This window comes from Dicentrarchus labrax, unplaced genomic scaffold (genome assembly GCF_905237075.1).
Source record: "Dicentrarchus labrax unplaced genomic scaffold, dlabrax2021, whole genome shotgun sequence".
Taxonomy (NCBI): domain Eukaryota; kingdom Metazoa; phylum Chordata; class Actinopteri; family Moronidae; genus Dicentrarchus; species Dicentrarchus labrax.
In genome coordinates, this window is record NW_026136705.1 from 25,614,354 (window position 1) to 25,636,657 (window position 22,304).

Consider the following 22,304-nt stretch of genomic DNA (forward strand, 5'->3'; position numbering starts at 1 on the left):
CAAACACACAAAGCCCAGCTTTTATGAGTGCTCTTGGGTAACAGAGTTGTTAAAAGCCACCCAACTGGGATCCAACTAAAACTTCCTTACAAAACTGTAGTTTAGGACCAGAAATCAAAAAAACAAGTGCAACTGTACAGGGACTGAAAAGCTGCCCGAACACACAACACAAGACAGAATAACACAGAAGAACTGACCGTCTGCTAAGACAAGCTGAGTCTTTGTAAAAGCTCAGCACAGCTGAAGGCAATAAGTGTGAGCAGCAACTCCTCAGCATAGTGACGCACTGCCACACATGCAGAAACACATACTTACTCATACGTATCAATGGTCTTGTAATGTTGTTGTAATGTGTTTTTTGTTTCGCTTCTGATGAAGAAAATAAGACAAATAAGGCAATAACAGCTCTCTAATAGCATTGCATGTCCCACTGTACGAGATACATGATTAGATTATATTTTGATGTCAGATTATGAGATAAATACCTGGTGAATGTTTATATTGTTGCAGTTTTTTTCTAAATTATCTTTAAAATGGTGCTATCTTAAAATGGAATCTATCTATGTGTATACTCACGACCAAAGATTTCACCACATTTCTCTCACAACAGACCTTTTTTTGCAGCAGCCACTTTGACATGAAATAGTAGGGTAAACACAAGTGTTACCAATGACCCTAAATAAGGTTGTGTTGCATTCAGGTCAAACAGAGTCAGGGTGCTGCTATTGTTGGCATGTTGGCTCACTGGAAAGCTCTGCTACACTAAATGGAATAAACATGAATTAGTGTAATTGGTAACACCTATTATTGACCTACTATTTTAATTCAGAATGGCTGCTGTGAAAAAGGTCCGTTGTTAACTTTTGCCTGCAACAGTCAACCTTTAGTTCAAAGCACTTTGCCTCAGTGTGCTGCACTGCTAACTCATTAACTCTCATGACCTGCAGCTGTGCTGAGATCAATAGCAGACAAAAGATGGAAAACATGAAAAATACATCTAATCTGTCAACAAAGCAGTATACAGGGAGTAGAACAGTATCAGTCAGTCCATTAATTCTTCCATTGGTGCATTCATTCATCCACTTCAACTGGCTTCTTTCAATGCCAAAAAGCAGTGGTTCTATTCCGATATGGCTTATTTGCAACAGTAACATTGAGAGAGAAACTTACTGCCACCTGCATTACATTTTTTTCTCATTCTGAATCTGTCAGGTTGCAAAATGTTCATACATAACATTCACTGACAATGTTACTAATGTTATATTCCTATAATTGAACTGAAACAGGACACATACCATGTTTACTATACCAACCTTTATCAGTCTCTACCCAAATTTCATAGCCATCCATCTAATTTATAATCCATACTAGTGGAAAACCTGACAGTCTATGTTATTCTAATAAACTCAAGTAATGTGTAAAAAGTTTTTTTTTTTTCCACAGAACAATGCTTGAGCCTAAAAACCACACCCACATAGTACAGTGTGCCATGTTTCATATAGCAGCCAGCTTATCGTTCCATCTCTCTGCACAGTTTTTTCCCTGCTATAGCCTCTTGAAATGCCTCAGAGAGGCTACTGCAGGAGTCCTTTGGGGCTGGTTGTCTACAGTACATGTGTTCAGTTTGTTGTTGTGTGGTGCCTCTGATCCACACGTTCCCCCTCCTCTCTTTGTTACTAATGCAACAGACCATATTACACCCAGCAGGATGCCTCTCACACAGAGAGAAATAAGCAGAGAAAAAAAGAGAGAGGAGTTAGACGAAATACGTGGATTGGAGTTGGTTATATAAATATTTCTTGGAGGCAGAGCTGCTCTAAAGGCTATGAAAAACTCACTGGTTGAATTAAACCACAGTGAGCTGAGCCAAAGAACCAATTTTAGGGAGCAATACAGTGGCTCTTTCAGAAATTCAACCTGGTATTATCAAAGAAGATCTACAGTTTAGTGCCCAGACTGACTTTGTTGAAGAACACACAAGTATAGTAGCACAATGTCAAGATGGATCAGGCTGTGAGTAGTGTTGGATGGTTAGTTGATTAATCAATTAATCAATAATTTATCAAGTAAAAACATGTACTGCTATCAGTTATATAATATATAGTGCAACATTAGCTTTCATTTGGTTTCATGTTTCTGGCAACTTGACCAATGAAAGTCTAATATTCAGGCCCATTTTACAACATTCAGCAAAGAGCCACAGGCTGGAATCGAACCCCGGTTGCTGCGGTAGGGACATGGAGCACATGTTCTAACTAAGGTGAGTTGAACTCTTCTGTCACTATTGTGATAACAATGTCTCAATTCACTTGAACTGTACAATGTCAAAAGACTGAGGCTTAAACAACACATTCCTCTCACCTCCTCTGCTAAAGGTACCCATCTATCCCTCTCTCTGTCATTCTTTCTGTTTATCTCTCCCTCTGCTCTGGTGTGTTGTATCTTTTCTTTCCTCTTACTTCAAATTTGCTCTTTTACTATTCTTAGTTCCATATTCATCTCCATTCTATATCTTTCAACTGTCCATCCCATTCTTCGAGTATGTTCAGGCAAATATTTAGATTTCAAAATATAACAAGAAATGCTTTACACTTTCCATACTGGTTTGGGACCACCATTTGTTTCTACATTGTGCTAAATATCCTGGCTTTATCAGCCTATATTTATCTTGTTGATGATAGATGTTCATATGTTGTCTTGCACCAACCAAATCTGCCAAATGAATGCACCAGAGATCTGCAGTAATTCATAGCTGCTTCGGGTATACCAGTTGGTGAAACTGGGACTTCATTCTTACATGAATATTTTACCGAACCATAATATCATACTGTGAACATGTTGTGGTTGTTTGAGTCAGTGTTGAACTTGGCCGCCTCCCGCGTATCGCTGCCTGTCAAAACATGCTCACTGGCTTCCCATCTTCTCGTTCTAATTCAGTCCTCCTCCATCTGTCTCCCTGTTTCTGCCTCTATTACTACTTCTTATCCTTCTCTCGCCCATTCCTCATTTCCATCTCCATTCTAACTCTGCTCTCTTTTGCTACCTCACTCACTTATGTTCCTCCATGCTCTCCTGTCTCCATCTCCATTGCTCATCCTCCCTCTCAGCTTGCGTAAGGTCCTAGACAGCAGAGATAAAGCGTGCTGCTCTCTTGCATTATCAAGCCATCCATCCACTAACTGCACACAGCTATTATTACTGCCAGAGTAGAAGAGACAGAGGGAGAGAATGTCTATCACGTTATCGTGCCCATCTCTCCATTTCTCTGACATCTCTAGGCTTGAATACTCCTGTAGTTGTTTTAAGGACAGCAGGAAGCACATCAGAATGTTAATTTCGTAAACAGAACATGGGCTACCAAGGGACCTCAGACAGACTATGCATTTCAATCTGTAAATGCCAAAGATTTCCTGCAAGAAAACTGATGCTGGAGCTGTGGCTCTGTGCAGCACGCTGGAGAAAGCATGTTGCCAACACTGCCAAGGTTGTCGCATGCGTTTGTTTCCCCATCAACACCACCTGGTCTGAAACAGGTGCACTGATGGGGCCATATGGTGCTTGTCATGATGTTGTGTCATATTTTTTTGAAGACATTACATGACAAGTCTTGACACAACTTGTCTGGTTATGACATGAAATGATGGGTAACACATGACTGATCTGGTCTTAAATCAGTCACACCGAAGTAAGATTACTCCTTCTGGAAGTCTGCTTCACCATTTCATAATTAATACCAAAAAAATTCCAGCAATTTGCAGATAAAAATCTCTAACAGATTTTGAGCTCTTCAGCTAACAGCCTGGGTTCATTCCAAAGACCCTGCCTTTGCTCCTGATTTACTGGTCACTGTTCATTCAAGCTTTATGGTCACAATCTTTGGGTAATGACCCTATGAACAGAATTGCAGGCATGAGTAGTTAAAATTAATTTTATTGGCAAGGGATCTTGGCCTTGGGGCAAGGTGTGGCGCTAGGACCAGAGCTTAGATCACAGCTACTGCTCTCTCTGCTTGAAAGAATCACCTTCCTGTGGAGATTTTGTGATAGGAGATACACTGGCAGACCCACAGCACACTAGACAGACTACATATCCTATCTGACCTGCGGATGCTTTAGGATCCCCCAGGAAGAGTGGGTGGAGAATAGTACATTGGGGCTACTCGGCTTGGTCTGATGACACTACAACCTGACCCAAATGTGTAGCAGGAAATGGATGGATGATTTTCAGCTACCTCTGTGAGAATGTGTAGGATAGTGTCTTTCCTTCCACAGAATCTGCATTAGGGTGGCCTGGAAAAGCCTCACTAGTAGAATTTAAGCTCTGTAAGAGCAACATTAGGACACATTGTGAATGCAATTGGAGTGGAAGAACTTGTAGTTTGATACTTCTAGTATGAGTCCCAACAGGATTGTCACACTTGCTTTTTCAACTGTGTACCTAAGATGTAGGCTTCAGGACTGAAATTCACACTGTCACTCTCACTTTCATTAGACACTTAACACCATTGCACCCTCTCACCTCATATTAAGTTTTGTCATTCATGCAGTGTTACAAAACACAGTAATAACTAATCGGTACATGAGCATTTTTTTTTTTTTCCCAGCAAGGAATTTACACTGACATTGAGGTAACAAGGCAGGTTTGCATTAATGTGGGAAATGCTATATGGTACCCGTTAATGTAATTAACTATTACATGCCTATGCTGATTATTCCAGGAATAATTTATAATTATAATTCACATGATGTTTTCCTCACAGAAAAGACATAGAAAGTATTGAGCTTAGCATTGTTAGCATGGATGGCGTAGCCGCCTACAAATACGTAGCTAGTGGAGACGGAAAATCCCAAAATATTTTGAGTTTGACATTTAACTCTAAAGTGTGTCTGTTTAAAATGTAAATAGTGAGAGTGGTTTTCTATGTAAGACTTACTGGTTTGGATTGGATTTCTTTGGCATAGAGGGGTTGGAGGAACTCAGAGTCCCCTTCCAGTTTCAGGCCCTTCTCTGTTATTCTGAGATTGCCCATGCCGTCCTGTGAGGAACAAAGACACAGTCACAATTAGTTCATATTCTTTTCTCCCATTTTTAGAGCAAGTATATATCAGCCATGACTTCCATGCACTGTGTGCTGTCAAACTTCTGATTCAGCCATTAAAACAAGAACACGCTATTTCTTCATCCTTCTGCATTGCGCCAGAACATGGTCATTGTCACAACACCAAACATACTGCATGATCCCCAAACCACCAGTCAGTATGAGCCTTGATTGTATCAAATATGTATTTTTCCAAGGGCAAGAACTGACCAATTAAACAGGCATACAACAAGGTACAGGGTTATCTAATTTTATTTAGGTTTTCTCTTTCTTTTTTTTAAATGCTTTTGCTATTGTCATCAACATCAAGGATGACTCATAGTCATAGTATTCTAGTCATGTATTTTCTGCTAATATGGTGCACAGCCATGAACATGAATTGCTGGCTGTATTCAACACCTGCCATTTTAATTTTCTGACACCTGCAGTTTGATCACAAGCACCTTTTTTTTTATCTATGTGACAAAATAGCTGTGTGGGGAAAAATTAAACTTACTATCACACCCGACTGATGCTGTGAGGAAAGCTGTTATTTTGTATCACACTCACGGATTATCAGGTACAAACTCTGAACACTGTACACAAACCATATTAGACTGGTTAAACTGTCTCCCTAGTTGATCAGTGGCCTTAATCTCTTTTAATATTGTTGATACTTGACTTTAGCAATAGTATTACAAATGGATCTATTGGCAAAAATACTATACTAATAAATATTATTTTCGTATTATCAAATATATGACAATTTATGAATTGAACAATGCACTGTGTATTAAAGTGCAAACTCAGGAGGATGTGATGTGTACAATAAGTTCTTTCACCTGACTGACTGACCCATTATGGTAAAAAAAAAAACATTTAAACAATTACTTATAACGTCAACAAGAAATTCGCCTTAGCCTGAATAAAAATTGCCCCCTTCACTAATTCAGAGCAAACACTGTATTTTGTTTTAGTCTTGTTTACTTGTTCAGACAGGGGCCTGAAGGATAAATTTAGTTTCTCTCTCTGGAAGCCAAGCTCATTTAAACAAGGCAAAAGACCAAATGCTTATGCATGCTGTAAATTAAGTAAAGTATTTTTAGGTGGCAGCAGGCATAGAATATTATTTCATAAAACTGAGTAAACAAATTGGTGTAGCAGCAACCCAGGGACTAAAAAAGTGCATTTGTGACAAGTCATTGGTCACTGAATGAAATGCTACATCAGAAGCAAAAAGTAAATTAGACATGTTTCCCTTTACCTCGCCACATACAGTCAAGGTATTATCTTTTGCTGTATTCATTGTTGTTGCCCTTTTCTCACCAAATCTTATAAAAACAAAAGAATGCAGTGCAGAATCTTGTCAGTCAAAAGTATTGCAGCAGTGTTCCAGATGCATCGTCTCAGTCTGTATACCAGAGCAGCAACAGACCAAAGGATATTAACCAGTGATGATAAGAAGAGATTCGGCGAGAGGAGACTGGCTCAGGGGCTGCTTTGATTCAAACATGACCAGCAAGACTGACCCTTCACTTTCCATCCAGTCATTATATATATTATATGAAATCACCCGCTGGATTGTTTCAAAGATAAGAGACGTCAGAGCGATAGAAGAGTAAGAGAGACAGAGAAAAAAGCCAGTTATCTGCCCATGTGATCTTCTCCTGCAAAGACTTTTTTGTTTCCCCGCCGTCTTTTGATCCCTCAGGTTCTGACGAGCAAATGGAGATCAAGACCCCTTGAAATCCCAAAGCTACTGAGGACGGTTTTCAAGCCTCCTCCATGTAATCCTTCCCCCCACTGTGTAAAACATATTAACATTCTAGCACTGTTGTGGCAACGGGGGGCTCAGTCCTGGACGTGTTGCGATTGTGAATTATCCCCAGGTGGAAATCTGTGCGCCCGACAGAGAAGGCCGGCAAACATGATTTAAACTCAATTTCCGAAACTTTGATGGCAAAAATCAGCTGAGATGTATATTTCGCCTTCTTGGAGATCCCCAAAAGAATATTCTTAAATACAGGTCCTTACATATATATTGATTTCTATCAAAGAAACCCACATATTCATGTACCTGCTGGCTAGTTCATATCTTGGTCTGGATAATTGCCGAGGAGGCATAATAGTTGAAAAGTAATGTTGTGCTCCAGTTCGAATATCTGCCTCTCCATTTCACACACTTTTTTTCTCTGTGAAAATAAGTTGAACTACACACTTACAAAGAAAATAACTTCATTCATGTGGACACTCAAAATACTTTCCTAAATTGGTTCTATTTCAGAAAGAAATAACTGACAGCACTGCTAGTTTTACAACAGAATAATAAGACTGTATTAAGGGAGATATTCAGGTTATTTCACTTTTAACAGCAATCTTCTAACCAAATGGGTTCCATTGTGGAGGTCCTGCAGAGAACTGCAAATAACTGTGAATGCACGGTAGGATGAGGAAAATAAGGAAATCTAAGAAAAATTACTGTGAAAAATGTGACGGCCAGAAACCAAAATCCATTTAGGATAACACTGCTTATAAGGAGTTTAATACATTTCTGAGAAATGGTGGAAACTGGGAATTCTCGACTTGTTTTTCCATTTCTCCATCCATCCTTATTACTGCAACATACTCAATAACTCCTTCAGTAACTGCATAAATGCTGACACAAACTTGATTTCAGAAACAGTGCTTGTACAGTACTAGTAGCTATAAAGAGCATTAGTGAGAGACACTTAGGTGAAGAGTGTGTGAGTGCATTTGAAATTTAAACAAAGAAAGAAATAAAGAAGACTGAGAGACTTAGTTCAACTGCCTCAGCACCACAAAGACAGACACAAAGAGAGCCAGGTCTGACTGTTTCAGCACCATGGATAGAGACATTGCATTTTATGAGTGAGAGTGAAATTCCTGCACTATATAGTGTCCTCAAAAAGTACTTTGGTCTTATAATCCCACAATGCATACTTTTTTATTTATATGTCAAATTATCATTCCTGCAACACTACACCTGATGATGATTCATAGGTGGCCACGGTGCAAATTTACTGCTCACTGTAGAGTAAACTACTGAGTGTTGTTTAAATAAGGACTAGTGAATCAGTGAACAGGGCAGTGATTTTGGACACAGCCTTAGTTTGACTGTTTTAAGGCCATGGAGAGAGCCATAAAGAGACTTGGCTTGACTGTTTTAGCACCATGGAGAGACATACAAAGACAGACTGGGTGTGACAGTATTATATAGAGAGAGACACATTATAGAGATTTGGCTAGCACTATGGACAAAGAGACATATAAGGCTTTTACATAGTAGGGAAGTAGTCATGCTGCGCCATCCCGTGAATGGCCACAAGCAGTTGAACAATGCTGGCACGATGTGAGTGTTTATTCCAATGCACCATACAGCAAGGCAAAGTTGTCTTCCTTGATGTGTTGGTCACAAACCACAGTAAGCGCCTCTTGCCTGCAGCCTTTTTCAGCTCACTGTGGCTGTTTCTGTTTATACTATTCCTCCTGTAATATTTAAAACGTATCTGCTGACCAAATACCACAGATTATGCACAAATCGATTGATTAAACTTGATTTACTCAAGAATGAGGCTCCGTTAACTTGCACATTGCATTTCTTATAAGTTCTTCATAATGAAAGCATCTTGCTTGTTTGGTGGTGGAAAGTGTTTAATGTGAAGCAACAACAGCAGGAAAGGTTTGCATTAGTAGTAACTTAACACAGCTGGAAGTAAACAGTAACGTAAGGCTGATATCTGAAAGTACAAACTGAAACAAAATTTGAAACCACAGAGATTCAGGTAGAAGCTACACACATACTGGGTGCAAACAGAGCTTTCTCTCTCGGGTCTCCAGACTGTCACAGGTTAAACCACTAAACTAAGTGTCTGATTTATCAGGAGTATTGAATGAGTGAATGAGGGGGGTGATTGTTCACAGTTTGTCTCAGTCAACCTCCAGCCACCACAGGCGTGACAGTGAAACACAAAGACTTTAGTTCTAACTCTTATAACATTTTCTTTTATCATCTTAATGTTTTTCAGATTCTTTCCAATGAAATTAAAGTTAGGGAGAAGTCCTTTGTGGGAACAAAATGAGAACTAAGAATATAGGCTAACAGTAGTGGGTGTGAGAACACTGTTCATTTAGTTTGACTGTATCCAGCTGCAACCATCAGTCAAATCGCAGCCTTCATCTTACTGAAAAACTGCAATTAGACTTGACTCAAAACACTGAGCACAGCTGCACTGTTTGCAGTTTCTTTTCTAGTCAAAATGCTTTTTTTTCTTTTGTTTTATTCTCTGCAGTGAGCTGTGTGCTGCAGTCGGCACAGCAAGGCGAGGTGAGCCGTTATGAATAATTCAGGACCATTCTTACCGGGACAGAGGCCTCTGAACGCTCAGGTGTGCCTCCTTACCTCTCTTCTACCCTTTCCTGTCCTCTGCTCCTCTACCTCCTTTCCTCTTCTTCACCCGCTGCCTTTCATCTTCCTAAAATTCTCAACCTTGTCCGGTCCCCTTGCTGATCATCCTGTTTGTCAGTTTTAGGTTCCTCCTTCCCCATCTCTTCCCTTTTTTCCATCTCTTTCTGTCTTCCCTCAGCCCCCCCCACATGTCTTCCCCTACTTCTCACTCTCCCTCTTTTTGGCCACCTGTTTCCTTCCCATCTTTCTCTTCATCTCCATCCCCCCTTCCACCCCTTTCTCGGCCATCTCAGTTCAACTGGAAGGTGTTTCGATTCAAATGGCATGAAATTCAAAATAACTTGCTGTCAGAACAAACTGACAAATAACACTGTGACATGATTCAGATGGTAGCCATTACTGTGACAATAATAGTGAAAACATTTCAATAACATTACTCAGTCACTTAGACTCACATCATCCATTTTTTATTTAAGTGTGGCAGAATCCACGGATGTTTGTTCTCAAGTCAAATATGTACGTCAGAAACTATTAGCCACATTGCAATTAAATTTTACACAAACACAATATTTATGACACTCTTATTGACAATCTGAGCTTTCCTACAACTCCCACCATCAGGCCGTCTCCCTTCAGTCAACCAGTGTCCAATAAATATGCTGTGAATATTCATGACTCCCAGTATATCAAGCATTCAGTTGTAACATCACATTAAAGGGAACTGCAGACTAGAGGGCTACATTGAGATTGTGATTGTGATCCCGGGGGTACCGGGAGTGGGCGGTTTTGGCTTTGCTGCCGGCAGGAGGTAAAAAAATAACTTTGGGTCCCAGGATTTCGCTTGCTGATGATGATGGAGACAGAGTCAACAAATTAAGGTAAAAGGAAGCGTTGTTAAGGCATTTTTTTTTTTTTTTTGCAAGTCTGACATTTGGAGACATTTCCCAGTTGTTACTGACACATAAAAATAATGACTTTGCACTTGTGGGACTAAAGAAGACACAAAAATTCTATTGTGCCAGAGTGAATGGTCATAATGCTGGCTGGAGTGGGCGGGAGTGGACACAAACATAGCGGGAGCGGAACACACAAAAACAGTCGAGGCAGGAGCGGGATTAAGGAAACACCTGCAGACTGGCTATTTCATTAAGTCAAAATGTTGGTGCAGCAGTGAGCAGATTTGTGTTTTACCACAGATAAAATGTCTTCTAGTCTTTCCAAAGACTACACAAACTTTGTTCTCTAAGACACCATCTTTTTAAATCAAAAGTTTAGACAGAATTTATTAATGCCCCTCAGAGGAAGAGCCATTTTTCTACCACCACTCTCAGGACAAAATTTAGAGTTTGCATACAACATATACAGGTAGGTAGATAGAATTTATTGCAGGAATGTTATATTACAGCACAATAATTTTGTTATACCTAATAAACTGACTGAATGTATGTCATAATCTGATCAGTAGCAATTTTATGAGCTATTTCTTACTCCAAAGGCATGCCAACCCACCCACCTATCCATCCATCGATCCATCAACTAATCCAAACTGTTTTTAAACTGTGTATCCTTTTCAGATTTGTTACGTGTGTATGTTTTGCCTCTGCTGTCCTGTGCCCTGTTCCAGGTACCGCCCTGCCCTCCGACTGGTCAGGCACACCTGCAGTGGTTTAGCAATCAGGACGATTGCTATAAAGCTACTGTGACGGAAGCAGACGGGGCCAGTGGCCCAAATAACCAGATAGAGTCGTGTCGCTGTCGGGTGTGAAGCAGAGCTGTGTGGTGCTCGTCATGTGTGTTACCATTACTCCCTCAGTGGAGGGATAGTGTTGTTCATATTTATTTGTTGTCTCAGTGGTTTGTTTAGTTTAAATGGTTTTCGCTTCCTTTCTTTTTAGGAAGTTGTTTTGTGTTAACATTGAACTCATTTACGTTTAAATAAATAGTTAACAACAGTACAAATATTTCTGTTTTCTTCCCTTCTTTAAACACCCAGTAAATTATTAATTGTTGCGCCTCTCTTCCCCTGGACCCCGCAACTGAGGTTGTAACAAGATTCCATTCACTTTCCAATCCTGCAATACTGACCCACCCCAGGACACATAGGACATAGGACAAAAGACATCAGTATTGGCACCTTCAAGCGACATTGTGTTCATCAGCATTCATGATGAGAATTTGCTTTAAGTAAGAGGACATTTTCTGAAGACTAAGAATTCACGTCATGTACACTTATATTTGTTAAAAGTCAGAAATCACATTTTTAATTATTCTTCAATTGTTCTCCTGACAATGAAAAGCACGGAATCTATGACTATTTTTGCAACAGGAGCAATAAAGTCTTCCTTGTCAGTCATTTAACAATAGTGTTCTCAGAAGAAATCTTACCATATTGAAAATATCAGCCTGTGAGTTCCATTTCAGTGTAACCTAAATTAGATTTTGTCCAGAACTTTGTGTTGTTTCAATTGTCAGGTGCAATAACTGCTGCAGCCTGACTCTTTGAATCCTTTTCTACTTTTGTTTGTCTGAAGCTGTGAGAGATCTGGACATAATTCATTGCACATATACCCAAGTTCCTCTTCGCCTCTTTCTCTCCCCACCTTAATCCCTTTCTTCCCCTCTCAGCCTCTCCCTCTCTCTCTCAACAGCATTTGCTGCAACAAGGGCTAAATTGATCTACACTCAAACCAGAATTGCCTCCACTGTCACCACTCTGTTAGCTTGATAGTTATTGAGAATTTATTGTGTTTGTGTGTGTACTTCGTTGTGAATTTGTGCTTCTTGGACTGATTGTGTATGCAGTCTGCGTGCATGTGTGTTTGCTACATATGTGTGTGTATGACAAGCTGCTCTGTTTACCTGGCTGTTTTTGGGTGTATGAGCACAGGAGAAAAACGTCTGTCTTGTAAATAACATTTGTGCCTTCAGTTCCCTCTGTTATTCTCTGGATTTATTTGGCCCAGCTGTGTGTGTTAGAGCAGAGAGAGAGAGAGGGGGGTTGGCAGCGAGGAGGAGGAATAGGAGCAGTGAGGAGCAGCAGCAAATATAAGGACTGATGTAATACTGGATCTTTGAATCCCTCTCTTGATATCTGTCCTTTATCTGTTTCCATCCCTGTTTCTTTATCTCTCCGCCTGTCCTCTCCCTCCATCTCCTTTTCTGAAGTCGACATCCTCAGAGAGCTGGGAGTCGCTGCTGTCAATAATGTAGAGCTCTCTGCCTATTATTGAGCGTCTGCATCGATATGCATCAAGCCACCACCCGAGGCTAAAGCAAATATAGACATCTTGAGCTCAAAGAAAAATATTACAAGAAGTCAGACTTTTTGCATATCACACAGTTAATCACACTTCTGCATGCTTAAAGGTTAAATCTATGTTTGGATACACAGTAAAAGTTATTCTGGGAGCAAATGTTAGGTGTTTGGAAAGTTACCTACAAGAATAAGAAAAATGCAAACTGCAAAATCTGCCAGCAATATAAGGTAACACTGTTAAAGTGGATGGATTTTTTTCTCTAAAACTGTTCTGATAAACCTTTTTTCTCTTATCCAATATTTGAAGACACTATACTTATACAGTATGTTTACATATTGGCTCAGAGGAAGTTCTGTTTAGAGTTTAATAATGTAAAGATCAGGAAAAGAAGCTTATAGCCATTTAGATTTTGGAGACATTTGTAGGTCACCTGGCTTTCATATGCCTCTCATTAGTTTATTCCAAACAAACCCAGAACTGATTGTGGCACACCGAAGGCTGCAAAGATACACCAGTTGAGTTCTACCTATTCAGGGCAAATCAAGCTGCATTTCTTGGCTGCATTTGAAGGAGCCTTTGAAATGGGACTTCAGACAATCTAGCCCCCGAACTGGGACACAGCAAGACACAAAACAAAGGCTTTCATGAATTTGTTTCACTCTGGGTAAAAATAGTAAAATTCCCCAAAATCTGAACTGTAGTTTGTTGGGGACTTTTCCACCACAATATTTGCAGACCTGTCTTTACAGGCGGCTCTGAGCCACATACTTCAACCTTCTTTATTGGGGAATTCTATTTGTATTTCCATGGGAGGACATCAGATACTATGACAACATTACAATCAGAAAATAGGAATTGCAAATAATGTAACATTGGGGATTACCAAATTCAAATAACAGCCAGTGTAAATTTTACCCTCCAGGCAGCTTAAACACTCCTCCTCCAGCACATGTCAGCAAATAACGACAAGTGGCTCAGGGGTAAAAGATGGGGTGTGTTTGCCACAGGTAAACACACGACAGGAGAAGCTGTTCTCTCGTTTATTCTCTCATTTACCAGCAAAACCTGCGTTAGCGTTTCAGATGCAAATGAATACATGAAAGGGCGCTCTGGCCACCTGCGAGCCCTTTGCCAAAAAACACTCAGAGAGTAAAATGAAGCACCATCCAGCGGCAACAATGCGTCTCCTGCAATCCATTCCCCCTCCAATCCTGCAACACTGAGTGCTCTTTCAATCAGCCTCCGTTGGCCCTGTGTGGCTGCCAGGCGCCAACATGGCCGAACTCCAAACTAATACATTTTTCAATTGATCTGTTTGATAACAACAGAAAAAGTTTCCCTTCTGTCCTTCAGTTTGAGCAAAGCAGCACCTGGAGCAGCAACTCTGAGAGGCTGCTCTCTTTCTCTTGTTCCACAGGTGATAGCTGCAACGTCATGTTGCAACACCCTGCGATGGCTATCAGTGGAATTGGCTTTGAGATTGCTCTCCACAGCGAACCCCCGCTCCTCTGATTGAGGCCCTCGACGCAGCACCACATCATCCATCAGTGGGATGGGAATGCAGATGGGGGAGGGGGTTTGGAGGAGAGAGAACCTGAGAATGAAAGATGAAAGAAAGGAGAGCAGGAGGGGGTATTGATAAAGTCAGGGAGAGATAAGACTGGGTAAAATAGATAGATAAACACAGAGAGCAAGATAAGGGTGAAGAGAAAATGAGACCGACGATGTGTTGGAGTGTAAATGAGGCAAAAGATGAAGACTGCAAGTGGAGTCAAGAGAGGGGGGAGGAGAAAGGAGAGAGAAGGAGGGGATGGAGACTCAGATGAAATCATTAGAAGGTGGCAGCAAAAATAAGTGTGAGAGACTGAATTAGAGGCTGAGAAAGAAAAGAAGGGACAAGCAGTGAGAGAGAGCTCATGTCCACACTAATTTGGATGAATTTGAAAAGCCTTCTTTTTCTCTCTGTTTGGGTATTACATCCACTTTAAGCCACCACTTTCAAAATATAAGCTGTTCAAAAAAGCTCTCCAAGGTACAATTTTGAAAAGGCTGGCTTCGCATTGCAGTGTGGATGGAGAGAACAGAGCTTTTTAAAAGCACTTCGGTGTGATCGTCTACAGAGCTTTCACACAGACAAGTACTTTTGTTTAGCAGCCATTCTACAGCAAGCGTACTGTTTGTCGTCTCCTGCTGATGATGATATTGTTTTGTATGCATATATAGCTAATAATTTAGGCGCCAACATATCTTTGTGTTGAACGAGTATAGAACTTGATTTTAATTTAAATGTACATAGGATTATGTTGCTCTGAAATGAATCCAAGTAATGTTGGTAATCCCCTGACTTTTCCTCTAGTCATGTCAGAATTTTAATGTTTACAATATTTTGGTTTATGACTAAATACCTGCAGTATTTCAAACAAACGTTATCTTGCTAAAACTCTAAACTAAGATTTAGTTTACCTGCATAACATCAGCATGTTAGCATTATCATTGTAAGCATGTTAGTATAACAACGTTAGCATTTAGGTCAAAGTACTGTTACGCAGCTTCACACAGCCATAGGCAATAGACTTCATTTTTCATATTAGACATGCTAATTTTCATTGCTTGTAGAAATTAAGCATCTTATGGTTGATACCACAAGGTGAATGGGGGGGCAATGATTTTATACCCTGCTGCCACCCAGTGGAAGTACAGAATTCCAGCATTGCTTGTCGGCTGATCAACGCAAAGTAATTCTTGTGACTTGAGATTATCTTTGCATAAGGTCACCTTTTTTTCCACTTTGGCCAATCAACAATCATATCCTTACAAACAGTGGCAAGGCACACAAACATCTATTTTGTCCAAAAAATCCTTCACTCCGGGCTTATCTCTCTGTCTCCTTCTGCACTAGATAAAGAGCTTGTTAGGGCTCAACACATTTTATTTGCTCTTATTAAATCATTGAGAACAATAACATGAGAAGGTTACAGTGTTGCAAGTCTTTTCCTAGACTCCATCTCTGCTCGCTGTGCCTGCGGCTGCCACATGTCAGTGTCACAGGCCGATAGATTTCCTATTAACTTCATCTTCATCTGGGACGGACGGTGTGGCCTTCGGAGGCCGATGGCAGCGCAGCATCAAGGTTTTCACTACGGCAGTGATTGACATGTGAATACACAAGCCTGCGGGCTCAATGTGCTGGATAAGAGACACAACGAGGAGTATGGATTATACGGGAGATGCCATGAGAGTCACTGGATTCACAAACAAACACCCTGAGTTTGTTGAACTATACAATTTTGAGGCGTTTAAGGCTCAATAATATAAAAACAGCAATTATTTCAGTTCTCGGAAATGATTGTTCATTCATTGCTGTTGAGCAGACAGGTTGCTGGTTATTGTTTGAAAAAGTTATCCAACACCTGAGGACATCTGGAAAAACGGGACTTATTTTTTCCAATGATAATTTTCGGGAAGCTAAACTTGCTTCTTAATAACGCCACCTATGAAAGTAACACTTTATGACCTAACTTGACAAAACTCATTCTTAGTCTAAGCCTACAACTAAATAACCAAATGAGGGCCAACAGTGTCCTCACTTTTTCTCACACTTTTCACCTTCAAAGGTTGTGGGAACATTTAGTCCCCATAGAGATATACGTATAGTACCAAACACACACACACACACACTCATACTGTTATGAATAAATTGTGACAGTAGTCAAAGTGGTGCAATTATCTCCAGATTATTAAGTAATTACTGTGGGCTAATTGGGAGCGGTTATTGTTTTTATGGTTCTTGGAGCAGCTTTGTGATGAAGTTTCATGAGAGACAGAAACGAGGTTCGGTCACTGTCACAGCCACGTCCATCCACAGCAGCCTTTAGTTTAATGTGTGTGAGGATGAAGTAATGTGCTCTTGCAGTACAGCAGTAGTGGATTGTCTTCAAATACTCACGTAAAAGCAAAACCACAATGGAAAAAAACTCAATGGAAAGTAAAAGTGCTGCACTGAAAATTGCACTTAGCTCTTTACAGGTAAAAATAAGTATTAGCAGGAAAGTACCCTTAAAAAAAGTTGTCATGGTAAAGAATGATCCCCTGTAGAGGTTTTTATACAATTTCAATGGTTTACCAATGTGCCATTTTTGTTTTTATGGTGAATTACAAAGTAACAGAGAACTCCAGCTGGGTAAACGTGACAATAAAAGTGTGAAGCCACACATAAATACAGTACAAAAGAAAATGCTTGAGAAAATGCAATTTGCTAAACAGCTGGAGAGAGACAGAATTTAAGTTAGTTTGCTGCTGTGGTTTAACACAAAAAAATGCAGGGGGAGTACAAGTACACATGAAGTTAAAAGATCTTAGTGTTTATGCAGATTTGGAGCAACTGTAGGGGTAAGAGTGTGGGTTTCTCCACATAGTGGTCGAGGAGTCCTACCTACTACTGTATGTGTTCTTTAAACTGACTGCTGTGAGTAACCAGAAGAAGGTTTAAAATATCCATGTACAGATTTCAGCAGTTTTCCAGCATTTCATATAGAAGATGGTCATTTTCAACATTGGCAAAACAAGCACATGGATCATTTCAATATGAATCATTGTGCTGACTTGAACCTCTCCGTTTAACAAAACTGTGCAGGTATCCACTTTGGATGAATGTGTTAATCAAAGACACACAAAATCTAACCTCCCTGGAAGTCCCCTCAGTACAAAGTGCCACTGCAGAGTCAACACAGCTCTCCCTTTGATCTACGTCTCCTCCCCACTCCTTTCCCCTTTTCTTTCTTTGGAAGAGACAGTTTAAATGAGGTCTTTGTGCTGCGCCCAAAGCTCCAGACGCCATCGAAGACGTCTTCAATAAAAAATCCTGCCCTCCTCTGTGCCATGTAGAAATTTATGACACACAAACTTTCATTGAAAATCAGGGTTGCTCAGATTGAATGGCCTTGTCTTCAAGGCACGAGCCCCATCAAAAGGGCGCAGACGCCTGTAAGGTCTCAGTACACTTAGACAGATGGTGGAATGGACAGGGACAGAAAGACAGAGACAAGAGGAGCTGACTGGCATTTTAGTTTTACTGACTTTTATTAGGGGCAAAAAAAAAAGTCTCTGTCGCTAACTCAAACAGCTGGTCTGGAAGCAGATATCCCAAATTGTCCTTTTTGTTATTAAAGAGCTTAAAGTTGTAGAGATTCAAACTTGTCCTGATAAATAATGTATAATAAGGCTTTTATTGAAAACGATCAAGAGTATATTGACATACATCTACATTTCTTGCACAAGGGGCTGGTCTGTAACAATATACAGTATACTGTATAGTCCATGTATAAAAAAACCTATATGACACCTTTAAAGTGATATCCAAGACACATGAACCTGCAGTTCTACGCAAAAGCATTGCACGCTCTTAAAACTTAAGACTTTTGCTGAGTTGATGTTTGGTGATATATAAAGATTTATTAATAAAAACAGGTTTACTTTCACTTTACATTCAAATTTAAATTAAAAAGCTAATTTGCACCCCAACAGGCATTAAACACGGGGTAGAAAAGTCATAATTTAAAAATAAAATCACTGTTGGTGTGGATAGATCTGAACTGAGAGGGCACACATTAAACTGCATTTCATTAACTTTTATCATCTTTTTATCATCACTCAACAACAGGATGTTCATCCCCATTGTTGTTTGCCAGAGCAGAATTCAGTTAATGACAATGTATTTTAGAGCTGCATTTATGGTCTCATTAATTAATTAATTATTAATAATTCAAAAGTATAAATTAATTATTGAATTGGACATTTGTGCACACAGATCATTACTGCTGATACATATTATTATAATTTGACTTTGTGTGTTAGGATCTATGCTTAAAAAGGGAGCTATATCTATTTATCATCACACACTGTAAGTACAAGCTTATTTACCAGATATTATAAACTACATATATGTTATATTATATTATATTGACATTATCCATTCATTTTTAAAAACATTTTTATTCAGTTTCAATTTGATTAGGTTTATTGATTGATTATTAAGATTATAATTATGTTTTGCCACTGAGTACCTTAAGCACATATCCTTCTTAACACTCCAGCATCCTCTGGCTTTACAGCCGATAACCTCTTTAATTGATCTGTTTCCTCTAATCTCCTCTTTATCTGGACTGACTGAAGTTGGCTTCAGATACGGAGGTTTAGTGAGGACTCTGGTCAAAGATTCTGGGGGATCAGAAGTGCGCTGAGTGTGAAGGTTTGGAAAGAAAACTAGAATGTCTCATAGGTGTGAAGGTGCAGCACTTCTGTGGCAAAAAAAGGTTGAGCATAACACCTCTAGTAGTGTGAAAAATCTAAAGAAACTTGGAAAATAATCCCAATTTCCAGGGGTCATTGTTAAATCCAGAATAAGACTGAAAAGCCTAAGATTAATAATGACAAATGAACCTTGAAAGTAAAAAATAAAAATATTAAATTAAAAATATTTTAGTGTTAAAAGATAGTGTTTAGTTTCAGGGTTATTCCATACCTATAAAAGGTCAAACTACACATTTTTATTTAACAATCATGGAAATTATTGCATGACAATGCAGTTCAAACTACACATATTTTTCCCTCTCTCTTCTCTCTCATCTTTCTGTCTCCCCTTCTTTTTCTTTTAAGTAAGATCCTGAGGTCCTGACATAATGTTGGCACGCCAGGTGCTTGAGTTTAGAGGATGCACTGTTACTTGTAGCTTCCCTGACCTAACATCATCTATCTGATTTTTTATTTGACCTGAGAGAAACATTAATGTCCTACAGTTTGTGTAGCTCCCTTTGCTGCCAAAATAATTACTCACTTTGGGACAAATAAAGTTGAACTTAGTCCTCTGAACCTTAAATGTGGCTGTGTTTCAAGCGAAAATGACACAAAGAGACTTCAAACCCCATTTCAGGCTTGATCTGAAGTATCTGAATAAATTGGTCATTGGGTGTCTCCTTTCAAACACTGCTACTTGTCATTGATTGGTATTCAACATTTCTCTATTGAGATCGGTATTGGATGAAAAAAAGTGAGATTGGTGCATCCTTCCACTGTAAATATGACTTTGTGTGTGAAGAACTGCTGAAAAGGAAAACTTTATATCCTTGTTTTTCAGTTTAAATTCCATGAGGGACATGAGGACGAACAAACAGCTCAGAGCCCACAGTGCTAAACGTGGCCAGGCGGGTGGAGCTCGCTAAAGCCTCTTTGAATGAATTAAGGTTAATAGGAAAAAGAAAAAGTGGATAAGAGAGATTTGGTGATGCTTTATCTAGGCCTGTCATCGTCTTTATTTAGCCTCCTGCAGGGATTTGGAAAAGGAGACGGACATTTTCTTTAGCTATTATTCACATCTGAGGAAGCCAATAGAGAAGAAAGTGGAGAAAAATCCAATCTGTCCACCTGTTTAGGTATTCATATATTTATATATATTGTCTCTATGGATTACATTGCCATGTGGCAGTGCAGGAATGAATTTATTTTCAAGGAGGTGCCAAGGAGTTAAGCCTATTTTCTTCCCTTTTTTCCTTCCTTCATGATTTTTTCTTTAATATATATATTTTTTTTCATATGTCTGAAATGTTTACGCTATGCATGAAAAATATTCTTGGCAGCTACTTTCCCCTCAGTTTTGTCTGCTGGGTTGTGTGGTGAATTGTATGTGCTCTCCCCCAATGTTATCTCCCTCCAATCCCCCCATATGAAAAAAGTCAGGTGAGTACGGCTAGAAGTTGTCAGCTTTATCTGTCACCCCTGCCTTTTGATCTCCACCGTATGGGACTTCACTGAATGAAGGGAATTCATGCATAAACACAGCAGACACAGAGAGATGCCCTGACACACACATTCACACAGAAAAGTAAAAAAAGCACAAGCAAAGCAAAAGCAATCGTGCACTCAAAATGATCAAAACGCATAACTGGAAGTACACACAAACCTAAAAGAACCACATAACCATCCATCCGTCCATCCACCCATCCATCCATCCAAAGGTATAACCTTTGGGGAAATCAAAAGTTTGTGTAAAGTTAAAAATGGTTGTGTATAAAAAGTCCACAGTTTTTAATGTTTATTTAAAACAGTTAAACTGATATTAACCAGGTTTCATGTCGCCATGTGTCCAAGTGCCATAGTGTTTCCTGCTGCAAGAGGACACTGATTACTTAATTTACAGTAAACAGTCTTGTGATAGGGGTTCAGTGCTGTCAGGCAAAGTAAAGAGAAAAATGGGGAGGAATCACATATGTTTTCTTTCATTTGAAAAATTTAAACAAATGAATGAGCCCTGTGTTTAGGTTCAGATTAGCGATGGCGGAGATTAGTTAAAGGTCTGCTGTGTTTGGTGTGTGGGTAGGGATTCTGTGCTGGGATCGATAAGAATGCCTGTGAGGGAGCTGATATCATGTATGGGGGACAACAGAAAGACAGGGAGTAAAAGAAATAGCGTGAAAGGCAGCAGACAGCTGCATGTCTCTCTGTCAAACACTTTGTCTCTCATTAATAACCGCACTTTAAATAAAAGATACAGTAAAGACGAACCGCAGAGGACAGAGAGAGACATAAAGAGACTCAGATAGTTTCACAGCATGACGGGCAGTTTCAGCGGAGGCAGACATAGATGGACTTGCTTTTTTCTAAAATATATATTTGCCTCAACCTGGGCACTCGGATGTTGTGTCATTGACTCAGAGACTTGAGTTATTTCCGACAGGACCACCTGGTGTGTGAAGCACAAAAACAGCGCAGTCCTCCTGCAAGGCTCGACATAATAGCAGCCCGATCAGTCGATGTTGATATTGATCTTCACAGCAGGTCAAAAGACAGACAGATGCTTATCTGCATGAAACAAGATCACAACACTGACAGGAGCACATAAAACAGGCAGAAAAAAAAGATTCGTCTTTCAAGAGTTCCTCACTGCCAACTGGACAGCAGTGCTTCAATGTCCAAATTTTTCAAACTTTTTCTGCCCCAGTACATCTTTCAAAGGGTGAAAAAAAATAAAACAATACGTTTTCAAACTTTTCTAACCTCAACCAGACGTGCTAGAAACAAGTTTGAGTTTGAGTTTGAGACTGAACCAAACAGTAAATGTGCTTTAAAATCAATCTAATTCATTTAATTCCCTTCTGTAAATTGTCATTCAGCCAATAATAAATGTTTTCTATCCTTGTTAATTACAAGTCACTTACACATTTTTCAGATGTTTTAAAAAATGTTTAACAACCAAAACTAAATGAAACACAGCAGTGGAACAATCCTCCCATTAAGAGTAAAACTACAGAGATTTGTAGTCCTCTGGGAGTCCAACACTACTTCAAAGAAACTCTGACTTTCCGTCTTCCTCTGCTCTTATTCGGCTTTTCTTTATACCTCTTTAAGTATATTTAGACTCATTTACCAACTCCTATTATATACTATGTTGCTTTTTGTTAGCCCTTCTCCTCTTCTTTTATATTTTACTTTGTCTTTTCACTTATGTCTTTTGGCCCTGTACCTCTGAATTACCCACCTGCCCTCTTCTTCT

At 39.5% G+C, this 22,304-nt stretch overlaps 1 protein-coding gene across 3 annotated transcripts in view; it reads right to left on the bottom strand.

The window, feature by feature from the left end:
- Positions 1–22,304, bottom strand: part of sgcd (sarcoglycan, delta (dystrophin-associated glycoprotein)) — a 280,526-nt gene that overhangs the window by 73,250 nt on the left and 184,972 nt on the right. For all 3 annotated transcript variants that reach the window (XM_051399910.1, XM_051399911.1, XM_051399909.1), the window contains one exon: positions 4,934–5,035. In XM_051399910.1, coding sequence (XP_051255870.1) covers positions 4,934–5,035 — 102 coding nt within the window. The remainder of the gene's footprint in view (positions 1–4,933; positions 5,036–22,304) is intronic.